This window comes from Hemiscyllium ocellatum, chromosome 11 (genome assembly GCF_020745735.1).
Source record: "Hemiscyllium ocellatum isolate sHemOce1 chromosome 11, sHemOce1.pat.X.cur, whole genome shotgun sequence".
Taxonomy (NCBI): Eukaryota; Metazoa; Chordata; class Chondrichthyes; order Orectolobiformes; family Hemiscylliidae; genus Hemiscyllium; species Hemiscyllium ocellatum.
Window position 1 is genome coordinate 78,374,723 of NC_083411.1, and position 16,220 is coordinate 78,390,942.

At 40.9% G+C, this 16,220-nt stretch overlaps 1 protein-coding gene across 4 annotated transcripts in view; it reads right to left on the reverse strand.

The window, feature by feature from the left end:
* The window catches only part of diaph2 (diaphanous-related formin 2), a 739,556-nt gene extending 725,199 nt beyond the window's left edge, over positions 1-14,357 (reverse strand). For 3 of the 4 annotated variants that reach the window (XM_060832633.1, XM_060832630.1, XM_060832631.1), the window contains exon 1: positions 13,981-14,356. In XM_060832633.1, the coding sequence (XP_060688616.1) occupies positions 13,981-14,100 (120 nt within the window). In that variant the 5' untranslated portion in view covers positions 14,101-14,356. Of the gene's footprint in view, positions 1-13,980 lie in introns of all 4 variants that reach the window. The other variant, XM_060832634.1, reaches the window with a different exon arrangement.
* Positions 14,358-16,220: the final 1,863 nt, after the last annotated feature.

Consider the following 16,220-nt stretch of genomic DNA (forward strand, 5'->3'; position numbering starts at 1 on the left):
TAGGTTACCCTTTGAAATCCATGCTGACTCCTGCAATATTTTCCTTTGCTAGATATTCTCTAATTCAGTAAGAATACCATTATTTTTCCTCAGTCTGATATTGAGTTGACAGATCGACAAATTCCCTTGATATGTTCAGACCTCCATGTTAAATACAGGAACTACATCAGTTCTTTGGTACTACAGGTTCTTCAAACAAATTAAATGATATTTGAAATCCTTCTGCTATTTTCTCTAGTTTCAGGTTTCAAGGCTGAGAAAGACAGACTTCTAAATCAGTAAGGGAATCAAGGGTTATGAGGAAAAGACAAACTGGAGAGGATTATCAAGTCACTCAATCTCCTGCAATGGTGCAGCAGACTCAATGGGCCAAACAGCCTAGTTCTGCTCCTGTTGTACGATTGAATCTATCCAGAACAGACACTTCTTTGTCAAAGTTTAATTATTCAACAGATACTTTTATTCACACAAAGTGTACCATGCAATTATTTATCTCTCATTATTGATTACATAACATTGATTACAGTCATTATTACCTATCCCTTCTGTCATCTCCCTCTCATTACATATGGTGAGAGTCTGTCAATCCCTTAATGATTCTACTCCCTTGGCAGTCTTCCTTCTTTTAGGAAAAGGTGATGATTACAGTGCAAAAAACAAAAACAAAATCACGTAGCCCATCGTGTCAGTGCGGATCCTCTGAAGCAGCAATTCATCTCCCTGCCATCTCCTAAGCCTTACACCTTCTCAGTTTACAAATAATGATCCTGTTCGTTTTTGAATGTCTTAATTGAATCCACTTCTATCACACTTGCAAGCAGCACAGTTTGGACCTTAACAACTCTGCATGGGAAAAAAAATTATGTCACCATTAGTCATTTTGTCAATTACCTGAAATCTGCACCCTTTGGCTTCAGATTCTTCCACTAACATGCCAGTAATTTTCCCCAATCTGTTCTGACCAGACCCCTCAATTTTAAAAACATTACAGCAAATCTCCTTTTAGATGCCTCTTTTCTGGTGAAAAAGAAATACAACTTCTCAAATCTACTAAAATTCCTCATTCCTGGAACCATTCTCATAAATGTCTTCTCAACAGTCACTAATGCCTTCCCATCCTTCAAGATGTGCAATACCCAGAACAGGGCATAACACTCTGGCTGAGGCCAAAGTGTCTCACGTAAGTACATAGTGATGTACTGCAAAAATAATTGACTGTCTGTATCCATTTTTGTACTGACTATTTACTGAAATCTCCCTTTTCTTCCTCCCAGTTGGTTAATTTGTGTTTCTTCCATTTTCAGTTCACTACCAGATAGATAGTTGTATGCGTGGTCTATAGACTATGATTGAATCGTTATCTTTTAACATCACCCACATAAATTGTATTTTACCTAAATTTAATCATTATAGGCTCACTAATCCGACCTCCTTAATATACTTTAAAACTGACATATTTCATTTCCAGTCCTGATTTTTCTGCAGCCAATCTCAATAATCCCCATACAGGATTCCTCCCATTGTATTAACTCCAACTCTGTTTTATTCTGTACATTTCTCTATGTTTGACTACATCTGCTGAATTACCTATTCGAGATGGTTCAGTGAATCCCTGATGGACTCTACCTGTAAGCCTCTCCCGGTTTGTCCCAGAGATTGTACTCTATGGTAGTCAGGAATGCAAAACTCTTACAGACAGTTTAGTTTACATCATCATCTTTGGATGTAGGTTTGCTCACTGAGCTGGAAGGTTCATTTCCAGACGTTCTGTCACCATACCATTCTGTATGAGGAAAGGCTGAGGCACTTGGGCCTGTTCTCATTAGAGAAAAGAAGGTTTAGGGGAGATTTGATAGAGGTGTATAAGATGATTAGGGGTTTAGATAGGGTAGACACTGAGAACCTTTTACCGCTAACGGAGTCAGCTGTTACTAGGGGACACAGCTTTAAATTAAGGGGTGGTAGGTATAGGACAGATGTTAGGGGTAGATTCTTTACGCAGCGGGTTGAGAGTTCATGGAATGCCCTGCCAGTAGCAGTGGTGAACTCTCCCTCTTTATGGTCATTTAAGCAGGCATTGGATAGGCATATGGAAGTTATTGGGCTAGTGTAGGTTAGGTAGGATTTGGTCGGCGCAACATCGAGGGCCGAAGGGCCTGTACTGCGCTGTATTTTTCTATGTTCTATGTTCTATACTTGGTAACATCTTCAGTGAGCCTCCGGACGAAGAATTGCTGATGATTCCTGCTTTCTATTTATATGTTTGGGTTTCTTTGGGTTGGTGATGCCATTTCCTGTCCTTTTTCTCAGGGTGTGGTAAACCGGGTTCAAGTAAATCAACACACATTGATTTGGACCCGATTTATCAGCCCCCGAGAAATTTCATCACCAACCCAAAGAAACCCAAACATATAAATAGAAAGTAGGAATCATCAGCAATGTTTTGTCTGGAAGCTCACTGAAGATGTTACCTGGTATGGTGACAAAACATTTGGAAATGAACCTTCCAGCTCAGCGAGCAATCCTACAGCCAGAACCTCACCTGAGCTACAAATCTTCTCAAAAATCGCTAATTATTATCCTTATTTACCAATGGCATCAATGTTCCACTACAACATAGATATCTACAAGCCAGGCTTGAGCTAAGATTCAAAAACCATTAGCAGTGTAGTCATGCCAGCTCTTAACGCTAAGAGCTCTCTCCCAGATTACTCTCCGTATTGCTGCAAATAAACTGTCTTTATACAGAATTTGGTATTAAATTACAAAAATGCCACATGTCCTTTAATCAGATAAGCAGCAATAAAATGGTAAAAGTTGCACAGCAAGCAAAACTCAATGACAGGTCTGTGTATGCTTGACCAATTAAGCTATATGCAAATCAAAGTGGGAAAACTTGATCCAGTCAGGCCCAAATGGTCGATTGCTTTGGCTAGACAACCTTCCTTTTTAAACAGTACACCATAACAAGGGGCTAGTCTAAACTATGTAGGAAAGGTCATGAGGTAATCTTCTCAGCTAACATCTCTATTATCATTGTCCTACAGAACGGCATTTTTCTTTTTTAAAAAAAATCTTAGATTCCCGTTTTGCAAATTAAATTCATAACCTTCCTGAATCTCGAGCTCCAGGGAACAACATACAATCCATGACAAACCAGTGTTCACTGAAATCAGACCACAAAGTTAAATCTTTCCACCAACTTCTGTCCTGTCTGTCTGTCTCTCTGTCCCTTGAACTCTTCAGTTAGTGAATGTACAGAAGAATGTTTTCGCACTCACATGAACATCTGCCACCTTCCTTACTATGTCAGTTTTGGCCTTCATATTTTCCTAGCCTGTAAAGGTTAATGAGACATTCACAATCCAGAACAGTCAAGATGAGGGAGCAGAGCTTCCTAAATTCAAATCTGCTCAGTGTGATTTGCATGAAAACTTATCAGGATTGCTCTATTACATGCATATTCCCCGGAGCTTATTAAATTACAAGTTCTTTTCCTATTGAGTATGAGTTTTAAGTCTTCAATATAACCAGAATTTTTAGTTATCCAACATCCTACTGTGAAATATGCAAGCCTCCAGTCCCTGGGTAAGAAGTACTACCACACATTCCACAAGTGAACAAATGTTATCATCTTATTTACACCAATCCCTTGACACTAACCACAGATGTCATCAATTCTTAAGAAATGGGCCTCCACCGCCATGGTCAAGCGCTTTCCTTCGCAAATGTGTAACACGTAGAGCTACAAGCTTTCTCACATCGTAATAGGATATTTCTTCACTTAATCTTTAAAGATATTTCTAATCACCCTCTTTAATTGAAATTGTTTCTTTGGCCTCAACATTCTGATTTATTTTATTTATTCTTTTCACTTCATTCCTGCCCTATTTTGTTTACATTTAGTCAATGTCCCGCTCTATCTTCCTTACTACTTTAAAGCTTTAGCCATCTTCTTACTTATACTTTCTCCTCGCAAAGGAATCCTATTCCAGCTCAGGTGGAGCCCGTGTCACTTGTACAGTTCCTTTCTGTTCCACAATTGGTGTCAGACTTTACCTAAATTCACAGTAAATTGTTACGTATTGCTCATCTCAAAGTCAGATTTGTAAGGTTCTAAACATGCAAACATCTGAATTGACAAGTGCTGTCAAAGGAAATAAACACAGTAGCTGTAGAAATGCACAAGTGGCATAGACCAAATGTATGTCTTAATTATTAATATTAATAATACATTTACCCCAAGTTGTGTTGCACTTTTCATCCCAAATACTTCCAGCCTGAAAATATTCTTATATTAACTTATTTTTGTAACATACTTAGTCTATTATTTCACTTTCTAACTAATACACTGTTGTTTATTGCTGCCTGTCAGAAACAAAGTTTACTTCCATAGTTCCCCAACACGACACTTTTGGTATCAATTCGGTTCAGCAAGGAAGCATTAAACAGAATTAAGCCTTTGCTATCATTTAATTGACTGTGAAGAGATAGAAAGTATACTTCATGTTTCAATGATGTCAGGATGGTGCAGCACATGATCAACAATGCACACCTGCACAATACACAAAACAAGTTTGAAATCTGTTCAAATAACCAGAGGATGAAATGCATCTGTCCTTAAGCAGAGAATGACTTTGTGGGAGACAATTTTAAGTTTTTTTTCACATATTAAATTCTACTTTTGACTCAAAGAACCTGTGGACAGACAAAATCTATAACAGAATGTGTCATTTTCATGCAAATTGTGACTACTTTTATGTTGCTATGTAACCAACTACTTTTCTGCAAAGAGTGACACAGAATTATACAAAAGTAATTGCACAACTATAATTAAAAGTCTGAATGAGGTTGTAAAGCATCTTGTAACACCTCTTGAAAGAGATACCAAAACTGATTCTAGACAGACTCGAAGACAACCTGACAACACGAGAGAAATGATGAGAGATTTCTTGCAGCCTTACACCAACTGCATTCGACACAGTTTCGAGCACCAGGCATTTTAAAATGTGCTCTGGACTTCACTTCTTAAAACAAATCTGATGTTTATTTAAATGATTTCTGCTACAGCGATTAAGATATATCCTGGGCACAGGGACAGCTGCACAGAAATCTTTTCCAATGTTTGAGACAGACCATCACAGGCTTCAGCCTGTTTGAATCCAATTTTTGATCCACACGTCTTATGCAGAACTGAAGTATAAGCACCACACTAAATTTACAAAATCACCAAGTATAATTGAATATGATGATTTGCAAAGTTTGGTAAGAAATTATTTCCACTTTTCCTTGGAAAGCTGTTTAAGATTGAAGATAATGGTCTTGGAGGAATTGTTTGGGCAAAGTTCACAGCACAGAAGCAGATAAGGTGTATTGTTTTTTATTGGACCCAAGAAAGTCTGCAGTAGTGAGTAGAGTAGGTTCTTTCTTGATTATATGTTTTTTGAGATATGTCCCGTGATTACATTTTAAAACATAAGCCATAGCTATTAATTCAACCTGGGATAGTGATTTGTAGAGGAATAAGACTGTGTTATTTTCTGGGTCTGTAGATTGTGAAGGAGCAAAAATGGCCTTTACGAGAGTGATAGGTGCTTCTTGTCTGATGTGGGAGTTTAAAGAGAGTTTAAGGGTTACTGCGGATTATATCTACAATAAATGCTGTTGATTGCAAATCTCATCAGATCAAATAGATCGGTTGGAGAGACAGTTAAAAGCAATAAGGAATTTGCAACGGCAACAGTATGTAATGGATGGCAGTTATGGGGGGGGGGGGGGGGGGGGGGGTGGAGTCTCAGATACAGTCACAGAGATGGGTTAATGGGTTAACTCCAGGAAGGGTAAGAGGGGTAGGGAGCCACTTCAGGAGCCTTCTGTGGGTATACCCATTTCAAACAGGTATGCTGTTTTGGAAAATATAGGGGGTGATGGATTCTCAGGGGAACGTAGCACGAACAGCCAAGTTTCTGATATTGAGACTGGCTCTAATGCAATGAGGAGTATGTCAGGTTCCAAGAGGTCAATTGTGATAGGGGACTGTCTAGTCCGAGGTACAGACAGACGTTTGAGGCCAGCAGCGAAAAAGCAGAATGGTGTGTTGTTTCCCTGGTGCCAGGATCAAGGATGTCTCAGAGAGGGTGCAGAATGTTCTCACGGGGGAGAGGGCCCAGCAAGAGGTCATTGTCGACACTGGAACCAACGATATAGGAAGGGAAAAAGTTGAGATTCTGAAGGGAGATTACAGAGAGTTAGACAAGAATTTAAAAAGGAGGCCCTTGACAGTAGCAATATCTGGATTACTCCAAGTGCTACGAGCTAACAAGGGCAGGAATAGGAGGATAGAGTAGATGAATGCACGGCTGAGGAGCTGGTGTATAGAAGGATTCACATTTTTGAACCATTGGAATCTCTTGGGGTAGAAGTGCACCTAAATTGAAAAGGGATTAATATACTGGCAGGGAGAGCTAGAGCTGCTCAGGAGGATTTAAACTAGTAAACTTCCACATCATATCAAGCGGAGACTGGTACAGTTGAGAACAGAAGTGAGTCAAACAGTCAGGGACAAGGTAGGACTAATAAATTAAACTGCATTTCTTTCAATGGAAGGGCATAACAAGGATGGCAGATGAACTCAGGGCATGGTTAGGAACATAGGACTGGGATAACAATAGCAATTACAGAAACATGGATCAAGGATGGGCAGGACTGGCAGTTCAAAGTTCCAGGATACAAATGCTACAGGGAGAATAGAAAGGGGGGCCGGGGGGGGGGGGTGGCATTTTTGATAAGGGATAACATTATAACTGTGCTGAGGGAGGATATTCCTGGAAATTTATCCAGGAGGTTATTTGGGTGGAACTGAGAAATAAAAAGGGGATGATCACCTTATTGGGATTGTACTATAGATTCCCTAATAGTCAGACGGAAATTGAGAAATAAACTTGTAAGGTGGTCTCAGCTATCTGAAAGAATAATAGGGTGGTTATGGTAGGGGATTTTAACTTTCCAAACATCGACTGGGACTGCCATAGTGTTAAGGGTTTAGATGGAGAGGAACTTGTTTAGTGTGTACAAGAAAATGTTCTGATTCAGTATGTGGATGTATCTACTAGAGAAGGTGCAAAGCTTGACTTACTCTTGGGAAATAAGGTAAGGCAGGTGACTGAGGTATCAGTGGGAGACCACTTTGGGGCCAGCGACCATAATTCTACTAGATTTAAAATAGTGATGGAAAAAGATAGACCAGATCTAAAAGTGAAGTTCTAAATTGGAGAAAGGCCAATTTTGACTGTATTAGGCAAGAACTTTCAAAAGCAGAATGGGAGCAGATGTTCGCAGGTAAAGGGACGGCTGGAAAGTGGGAAGCCTTCAGAAATGAGATAACAAAAATCCAGAGAAAGTATATTCCTGTCAGGGTGAAAGGGAAGGCTGGTAGGTATAGGGAATGCTGGATGACTAATGAAATTGAGGGTTTGGTTAAGAAAAAGGTGGTAGCATCTGTAAGATATAGATAGGATAGATAGAGTGAATCCTTTGAAGAGCATTAAGACAGTAGGAGTATACTTAAGAGGGAAATCAGGAGGGCAAAAATGGGACATGAAATAGCTTTGGCAAACAAAATTAAGAAGAATCTAAAGGGTTTTTACGAATACATTAAGGTCAAAAGGATAACTAGGGAGAGAATAGGGCCCTTCAAAGATCAGCAAGGCAGCCATTGTGTGGAGCCACATAAAATGGGGGAGATACCAAACAAGTATTTTGCATCAGTATTTACTGTGGAAAAGGATATGGAAGACATAGAAAGTAGCGAAATAGATAGTAACACATTGCAAAAGCATAAAGGTGGATAGATCCCAGGACCTGATCAGGTGTACCCTAAAACTCTGCGGGAAGCGAGGGGTGATGCTGGGCCTCTTGCTGAGATATTCGTATCATCAATAGTCACAGTTAAGGTACCAGAAGACTGGAGGGTGGCTAATGTGGTGCCACTGTTTAAGAAAGGTGCTACGGACAAGGCAGGGAACTATAGAGCAGTGAGCTTGACATCAGTGGTGGGCAAGTTGTTGGAGGGAATCCTGAGGGACAGGATGTACATGCATTTGGAAAGGCAAGGACTGATAGGGAATAGTCAACACAGCTTTGTGCATGAGAAATCATGTCTCACAAACTTGATTGAGTCTTTTGAAGAAGTAACAAAGGAGATTGATGAGGGCAGAGCAGTAGATGTGACCTATATAGACTTCAGTAAGGTGTTCGACAAGGTTCCCCATGAGAGACTGATTAGCAAGGTTAGATCTCACGGAATGAAGGGAGAACTAGCCATTTGGATACAGAACTCACTCAAAGGTAGAAGACAAGAGGGTGGTGGTGGAGGGCTGTTTTTCAGACTGGAAGCCTGTGACCAATGGAGTGCCACAAAGATCAGTGCTGGGTCGTCTACTTTTTGTCATTTACATAAATGATTTGGATGCGAGCATAAGTAGTACAGTTACTAAGTTTGCAGATGACACCAAAATTGGAAGTGTAGTGGACAGTGAAGAAGGTTACCTCCAATTACAACAGGATCTTGACCAGATGGGCCAATGGGCTGAGAAGTGGCAGATGAACTTTAATTCAGAAAAATATGAGGTGCTGCAATTTGGGAAAGCAAATCATAGCAGGACTTATACACGTAATGGTAAGGTCCTGGGGAGTGTTGCTGAACAAAAAGACCTTGGAATGCAGGTTCATAGCTCCTTGAAAGTGGAGTCACAGGTGGATAGGATAGTGAAGAAAGCATTTGGTATGCTTCTTTTATTGGTCAGAGTATGGAGTACAGAACATTGGTTAGGCCACTGTTGGAATATTGCATGCAATTCTGGTCTCCTTCCTATCGGAAAGGTGTTGTGAAACCTGAAAGCATTCAAAAAAATTTACAAGGATGCTGCCAGGGTTGGAAGATTTGAGCTATGGGGAGAGGCTGAACAGGCTGGGGCTGTTTTCCCTGGAGAGTCGGAGGCTGAGGGGTGACCTTATAGGGGTTTACAAAATTATGAGGGGCATGGATAGGATAAATCGAAAATGTCTTTTCCCTGGGGTGGGGGCCAGAACTAGAGGGCATAGGTTTAGGGTGAGGGGGGAAAGATATAAAAGGGACCCAAGGGACAACTTTTTCACGCAGACAGTGATACGTGTATGGAATGAGCTGCCAGAGGCCGTGGTGGAGGCTGTTACAATTACAACATTTAAAAGGCATTTGGACGAGTATACGAATAGGAAGGCTTTGGAGGGATATTGTCCGGGGCTGGCAGGTGGGACTAGATCGGGTTGGGATATCTGGTTGGCATAGACGGGTTGGACCGAAGAGTCTGTTTCCATGCTGTACGTCTCTGTAACTCTATAACTTCCACTCTAGTTTGATGAGTGCTAAATGTGTCTGTTAAGTTCAATGCACAATCAGCAGTCTCTATCACATGCAGGGTACACAAAACTTGAAGGAACAAACAGATAAGATGCTTCTAAGTCAGTGCATTCTCTTCAAATGCTCAAGTTAACCTCTGCATACTCCTGACAAAGTCTCATAATGTGCTTCAATCCTTTCCAAACAAAGCTTCTCCATTTCCGTCATTCAGAATCAGAAATTTCCAGTCAGTAAGTAGAAGGTGTTTCAGTTAAGAGTCAGAGATGTACCGCATGGAAACATACCCGTCGGTCCAACCCGTCCATGCTGACCAGATATCCCAAACCGATCTAGTCCCACCTGCCAGCACCCGGTCCATACCCCTCCAAACCCTTCATATTCATATACCCATCCAAATACCTTTCAAATATTGCAATTGTACCAGCCTTCACCACTTCCTCTGGCAGCTCATTCCATACATGTACCACCCGCCGTGTGAAAAAGTTGCCCCTTAGGTCTCTTTTAAATCTTTCCCCTCTCACCCTAAACTTCTGCCCTCTGGTTTTGGACTCCCCAACCCCAGGGAAAAGACTTTGTCTATTTATCCTATCCATGCCCCTCATAATTTTGTAGACCTCTATAAGGTCTTCCCTCAGCCTCCAACTCTTCAGGGATGCTTTGAGGAGAAGCCCTAAACTCTTCTGCTGTCCTCCTCGGAGTTGCCTGCCACAACAATGGTTCAAATAGAATTTCCAACTGGACCCGAGCACGCTAACACAAAACTATGAACATCTTCATAAACATCAGGACAAAATACCAAAACATACAGTCTGGCATTCTTTTATTCTTTCATAAGGGCATTACCGACAAACTCAGTATTTATCTATCCCTCAGTGGCTTGCTACATCAGTTCTGTGACTAGATAAAAGTTGACCACACTTCTTTGCATCAAGAGTAACACTGACCAGAGCAGGTAAAGATGACAGCTTTCCCTTAGGACACTAGCAAACAAGATGGGATTTTACAACAACTGATAATAATTGACATGATCACCACTTTATACCCCAGATTTATTAATCAAATTTCGTCCAGCTGTCGTCACCTCCTTTTTGGATAGCTTTCATTTGTAGAGGTTGAATATTTCTGATCTACAACTTAAAGCAATGCCAGAGCACTCACCTCTTCCTGTCAATCATTAAATTTTCATTACATGGCAGCTTTCCTTTCAATGGAACAACAAAGCAAGTGTATCCACCCATTCAATTATAAATACAATATATTTGGCACATGATAGCTCAACTTAAAATTCAACATTTGCTACATTACACTTAATTCACAAAATGACAGATTCTTAAATTTATCAGAGGACATTATGTTATTATAATATTACATTATGCTAAGAGAAGATTTTTCTTCAATTTTGCAAACATTCTACGCCATCTGAGAGTGCACAAAGACAAATCAGTACAAAACCTACATGATACTTCATGGAACACAGTAGTGACATAAAGTCGTGATGTACAAAAGAGGATCATTCAGACCACTGTGCCAAAGCCAAATGTTATAAGGCCATGTAACTTAAATTAAAAATAACAATTTGTTGGGCTGAAAACCACTGGTTGACTGAAACAAACTGAACAGCACTTTCAGGGCTTTAAACATGACCAAAATTTTCTTCACTGCACACTCACCAACTATCAAAACTGAGTCAGCTTTTTTCTTTTGGTGGTGGGTTGAACTAATAAATACCAAATGGAGTCATTTTCACAAGAACTCATATTGCAAGTACAGGAATTGAAATGCCGAGTTTGATGATTCAGCCGCAAGGACTATTCTTTCATGAACTGAGATAACTGATCTGCAGTCTCACATTTAACCTATTAAGGAATATGGTGCAAATCCAGTTACGAAGTTAACATAACTTTGAAAATCACAGCTTTCAAATTAATTGATATCACATCAATATCTATTTGAAGTCAGTTCCAAACTTCCATCATCCTTTGGATAGTGACATATTTCCCACTTTCATTTGCAACATGTTTTGCTTTAGTTTTTTTTTAGGTAACTCCCCTTATCCTAGACTTATCAGTGAAAATTTTCTCTCTCATGCTCTGATCTTTTCTCCTTCATATCGGTTTGGATATGTGTAGTTATTGAGTAGTCTAAATAGGTTACAAATGAAAAAAATATAAAACAAGTCCTGATTAACAAGTTTAATTTATAAATCAAAAATTTTTAAGATCCATAAGAAGATGAGACCATTGCAGAGTACAGTAACCAGTGTGTCATGGAACACATGAAATCAACTTACGTCTCACATAAGAAAAGAAAAGCAAACTATATGAAATAAATCATGGATTTCAAAGTTTGTTGATCACAAAGGAAATGGTTGCATTGTGTTAATCTTGTCCAAAGCATGGTTGGTGACGTTTGAATTAATTTCATAAGTCTGGAACATAAAACTAGTCTGTCAAATGGTGACCATGTTAACAATCACATACTGTTGTAAAAGAAAATCCCATCTGGTTCACTAAAGTCCTTTAAAGGAAGGAAATATGCTGTCCTTACATACTTTGGGTGACAGCAATCTCTCGGCAACGTGGTGACTCTTAATTACAGGGTGTACTCTCAAATGCTGAAAATGTGTTGCTGGAAAAGCGCAGCAGGTCAGGCAGCATCCAAGGAGCAGGAGAGTCGACGTTTTGGGCATGAGCCCTTCTTCTGGAATTCCTGAAGGGCTCATGCCCAAAACGTTGACTCTTCTGCTCCTTGGATGCTGCCTGACCTGCTGCGCTTTTCCAGCAACACATTTTCAGCTCTGATCTCCAGCATCTGCAGTCCTCACTTTCTCCCTGTACTCTCAAATGGCCTAGCAAGCACTTCAGTTCAAGAGCAGTTAGGGATGAACAATAAATACTAGCCTTGCAAGGATGCTCACATCCCATGAAAGAAATTTTAAAAGGAGCAAAGCTCACAGATGGGAATCATGAATTTCAGAGTTCCAGACCAAGTCAGACCAAGACAGGTATACCACACTATGCTTTTGTTTGACACACTGAAGCCAGAAGGATGCCCAGGGTGAGGATAAGTAACTCAGTTCAAAAGTTTGGTAGTTTAGATTAATAGTTGTAATGGGGTATTCAACTCCTCAACCGACAAATACAAGTATTGTTCATCAGTACTGAGACACAGATGACAGACAATTGAGAATGTTTCATTTCTTCTTCAACTAACACGCTAAGGTTTAAAACAGTTGTGCGGACTGCTATCAAGAACAAAATTCATTCGTTGAAGAATCCTAACCAGTTTATTGGGCCTGAAGCTGAAAGAAACAAAATTTCAAAGCACAGTTATAAATTTTGAAATCCACATGTTTATATTTGGCAGTCATGCTTGGTAGGTTACTCTTTCTTACAGCAATGAAAATATACAAGACAATACAACAGTTGTGAAATTTCATTTGAAATATGGAAGAACTAGACAGTACAATACACAAACCAAAATTTGGAAATACAATCCAGGACTGGATTACTTGTTTTTCACAGCTGGTATTACACATAGGAAGGAAAGTGTTGCAATCCAGTGCCTAACCATATTACTTTTACACTAATGTAGTTACTTTTACACTAACTACATTACAAAACACACTACTTTTAAAATTAACAGTTACTGGTTATTTGATCTAACTATCAATTACAGGGCGTCACAGAGAATCTTTCTTAAATATTCTGATAATGATCAGTGTTGTAAGTGATTTAACAACTGATTCTCAACACGTGGAAAAAAATGTCATAAATATCCCTTTAAACATCAGTGTCAAGCTAACACATCCAGAAGATTGCTAGCTTTAAAAAGTTTCTTTGAAAAAAAATCAAGACAGTTATTTAGAAATTTTGATCAACTATAGGGACGACGAATTGTAAAAGCTGTCCGATTTCTTATTCTTATATGTGGGCTAATCAATCTTACCAACGGGCCTGTTGAATGATTTGATTTTAAAATACTCCCAGCTCCATGCATGACTGACGTTTACAGTCAAATCATGACAACCTATTGTTACCTTTAATCGCCTCTCTTCCCAAACACGTTCTTAAAATAGGCGTTGTACACAATGTGTGTGGTAAACTGAGATATTGACATATCAAAGCAAATGCTGAATTTATTCAATGGGATAAATGAGCGAAGTGGGATTCCTTCTCTATACAACGCAAGCAATTTGCAGAATATTAAAAGTCTGAACAAATATGTTCAGTGCACGAATCGTGAAAACTTACATCTTAAGGAACAAATTTTAGCCCTCGGGATCTTATAGAAGGGAGGTACAAATGAGAAGGCCAGTGGTTCACTCATGTGCGCGCCAGCCAACACCATATTTGAGCAAAGCGCTGATAAATTGCAATTCTGCACCTGACAGCAAACGAACCGAAGGTTCAGCGTGTTTAGGAAGTGCCCATACCGCCGTGTCGCTCGGCGTGAGCGAGAAGGGCCTGCAAACTGCACCACCCCCTAATCCGGCGATTTACACCTGGCTGTCTCAACACAAACCGCGGGGGTAGGGGTAGGGGCAAGAGGGTTCGCCGCGGAAAGTGCGGAGCGCTCACCAGCTTGGTTTTGTTCCTTGGGTCGTCTTCGGCAGGTTTCTTCTTCGAGGAGGACCTGTCGGATCTGTCCCGGCTGCGGGGTGGCGACTCGCTTCCTGCAGCCGGCGGCTGCCCGTCCATGTTGTTGGGAGTGAGTGAGTGAGTGTGTCAGTGAGGGAGGGAGGGAGGATCCGGGCTCCCCCGGGAGGCTCTGTGTTTATCTACAAGTATCGGTGCTGGGCAGCAGCAGCCCGGCCCAACATTGCACACTCACAAATCCTCCTCGGTCCGCTCACAGCAACGTCCCTTCTGCTTCTTCCCCTCCCTGAACGGCTGCTTCTTCTTTTATTTTAATTTTAAATCCACGGCTCCTGCTTCCTCCCCCCCACCCCCCCCCCCAAAAAAAAAGTTTTACTTTCTCGATCTCGTCGACAACCAACAGTACTCGCCAAGTTCAGTGCCCGCCGGCCCTAACTAAAGGAGGAGGAAGGTTAGGGAGAAGACACAGCAGCCTCTCCTCCCCCTCGTCTGTCAACGGTTTGTTCCTTTCACACCCACAACCGCCATCAACTCCGAATGCGCAGGCGCAGGCATCGGTCCCGACCCCACGCCCACCTAGCCTCCCTTCGGTTGGCTGAATGGGACGTCAATCACCTCCAATCCCGCCCTCCGCCCCTGGTAGTTACGTCACTGGGTTCCTCCGGAGTGACGTCAGGTCAGGCCTGACTGCCCCATGTGTGTATCTGAGTGCATCAGAGAAGAGGTGAAAGCTCCATTCTGAAATATTGCCCAGAGAGACACATATACACAACACTGTAAACGGTCTTAAATTATTCAGAGGGATGCCTCTCTCTGTGAAATTATTCTTCAATTTATGTCCTGGCGCCAAGCTGCCAGCAACGTCTGAAAAGAGTAGTGGAAGCAAATTCAAAAGAGAAGTGAGACTTCACTTACAAAGAACATTGTCGTGAAAATAAAAACAGGAATCAGGTTGGCCGAGTGATATGGTCCATGGACTAATAATCCAGCATCTCAGGTTAATGCTTAGTTCTGAAGAAGGGTTCCTAAACATTAACTCTGATTTCTCTCCACAGATGCTACCAGACTTGCTCAGTTTTCACAGCACTTGCTGTTTCTGTTTCTGAGTTCCAACATCTGCAATTCTTGGATTTTTTTTATGAATACTCTGGTGAGATCAGTTCAAATCCGACTATGACAGATGGGTGAGTTTGAATTCTCTTTTTAAAAATCTGGGATAAAGTAAGTGGTCGAAAGTCTAATTGTCATAAAAGAATCCACACCTGGTTCATTAGCGTTATTCTTTCTCTTCTTCTGAATCATCAATATTTCAATGTGGGCTGAAACCCAATTGTGGATATCCAAGGGGAGGGTAGCATGGTGGCTCAGTTAGCACTGTTGCTTCATAGCTCCAAGAACCTAGGTTCAAGTCTATCCTCAGGCAACTGGCTGTGTGGAGTTTGTACATTCTCCCCGTGTCTGCATGGATTTCCTCCCACAATCCAAAGATGTGCAGGTTAGGTTAATTGGCCATGCTAAATTGCCCATTGTGTTCAGGGATATTTAGGTTGGGTGCATTAGTCAGGGATAAATGTAGAGTGATGGAGAATGGATTGGGTCGGGTACGTTTTAGAGGATCTTTGTGGAACTTGTTGGGCCAAAGGCCTGGTTCCACACTGTAGGGATTCTATGACATTCTCACAAAAAAATGATGTCATGGCATAAAAGATGCTTTCCCTGCAAGATGATAGACTGTTGTATCACTCCCTGCTCATTCTTTCTGTTTCTTCGATTTTACACTGCACAGGGTTATGTCTTATCTGTTACTGTTGCTTTTATTATGCAATACCAACCTTTATTCCACACATCTCTTTTCAGATCCAGTCCAAAATCTAGACTTAATCTTATTAGATGTACTCGTCCCTTGTTGTTCAGAATACTGCAGCAGGTCAATTTGAGGTGTACCATAGCAGGTGATTCAGTGATGATAAGTGAACACAAAAAAAGGCAGGGGGAGATATTAAACCAGAGACCCATTCTACAGAGAATCTTGTGTCCAAGCCCTGCTATAGAGGTTCAGATCAAGGCCTTCAGCCAAGCTGCAGACTGGCAAATAGTCAGTGTTCTAGACTGCATCCCTCAGAGCTTTCACATTGCAGCAGACTCCCAGATGATTAAATAGCCTTTGTCACAATTCCAGTACACCAAGGGCACCTGAAAACTTTAAGGACTATTATCGGCTG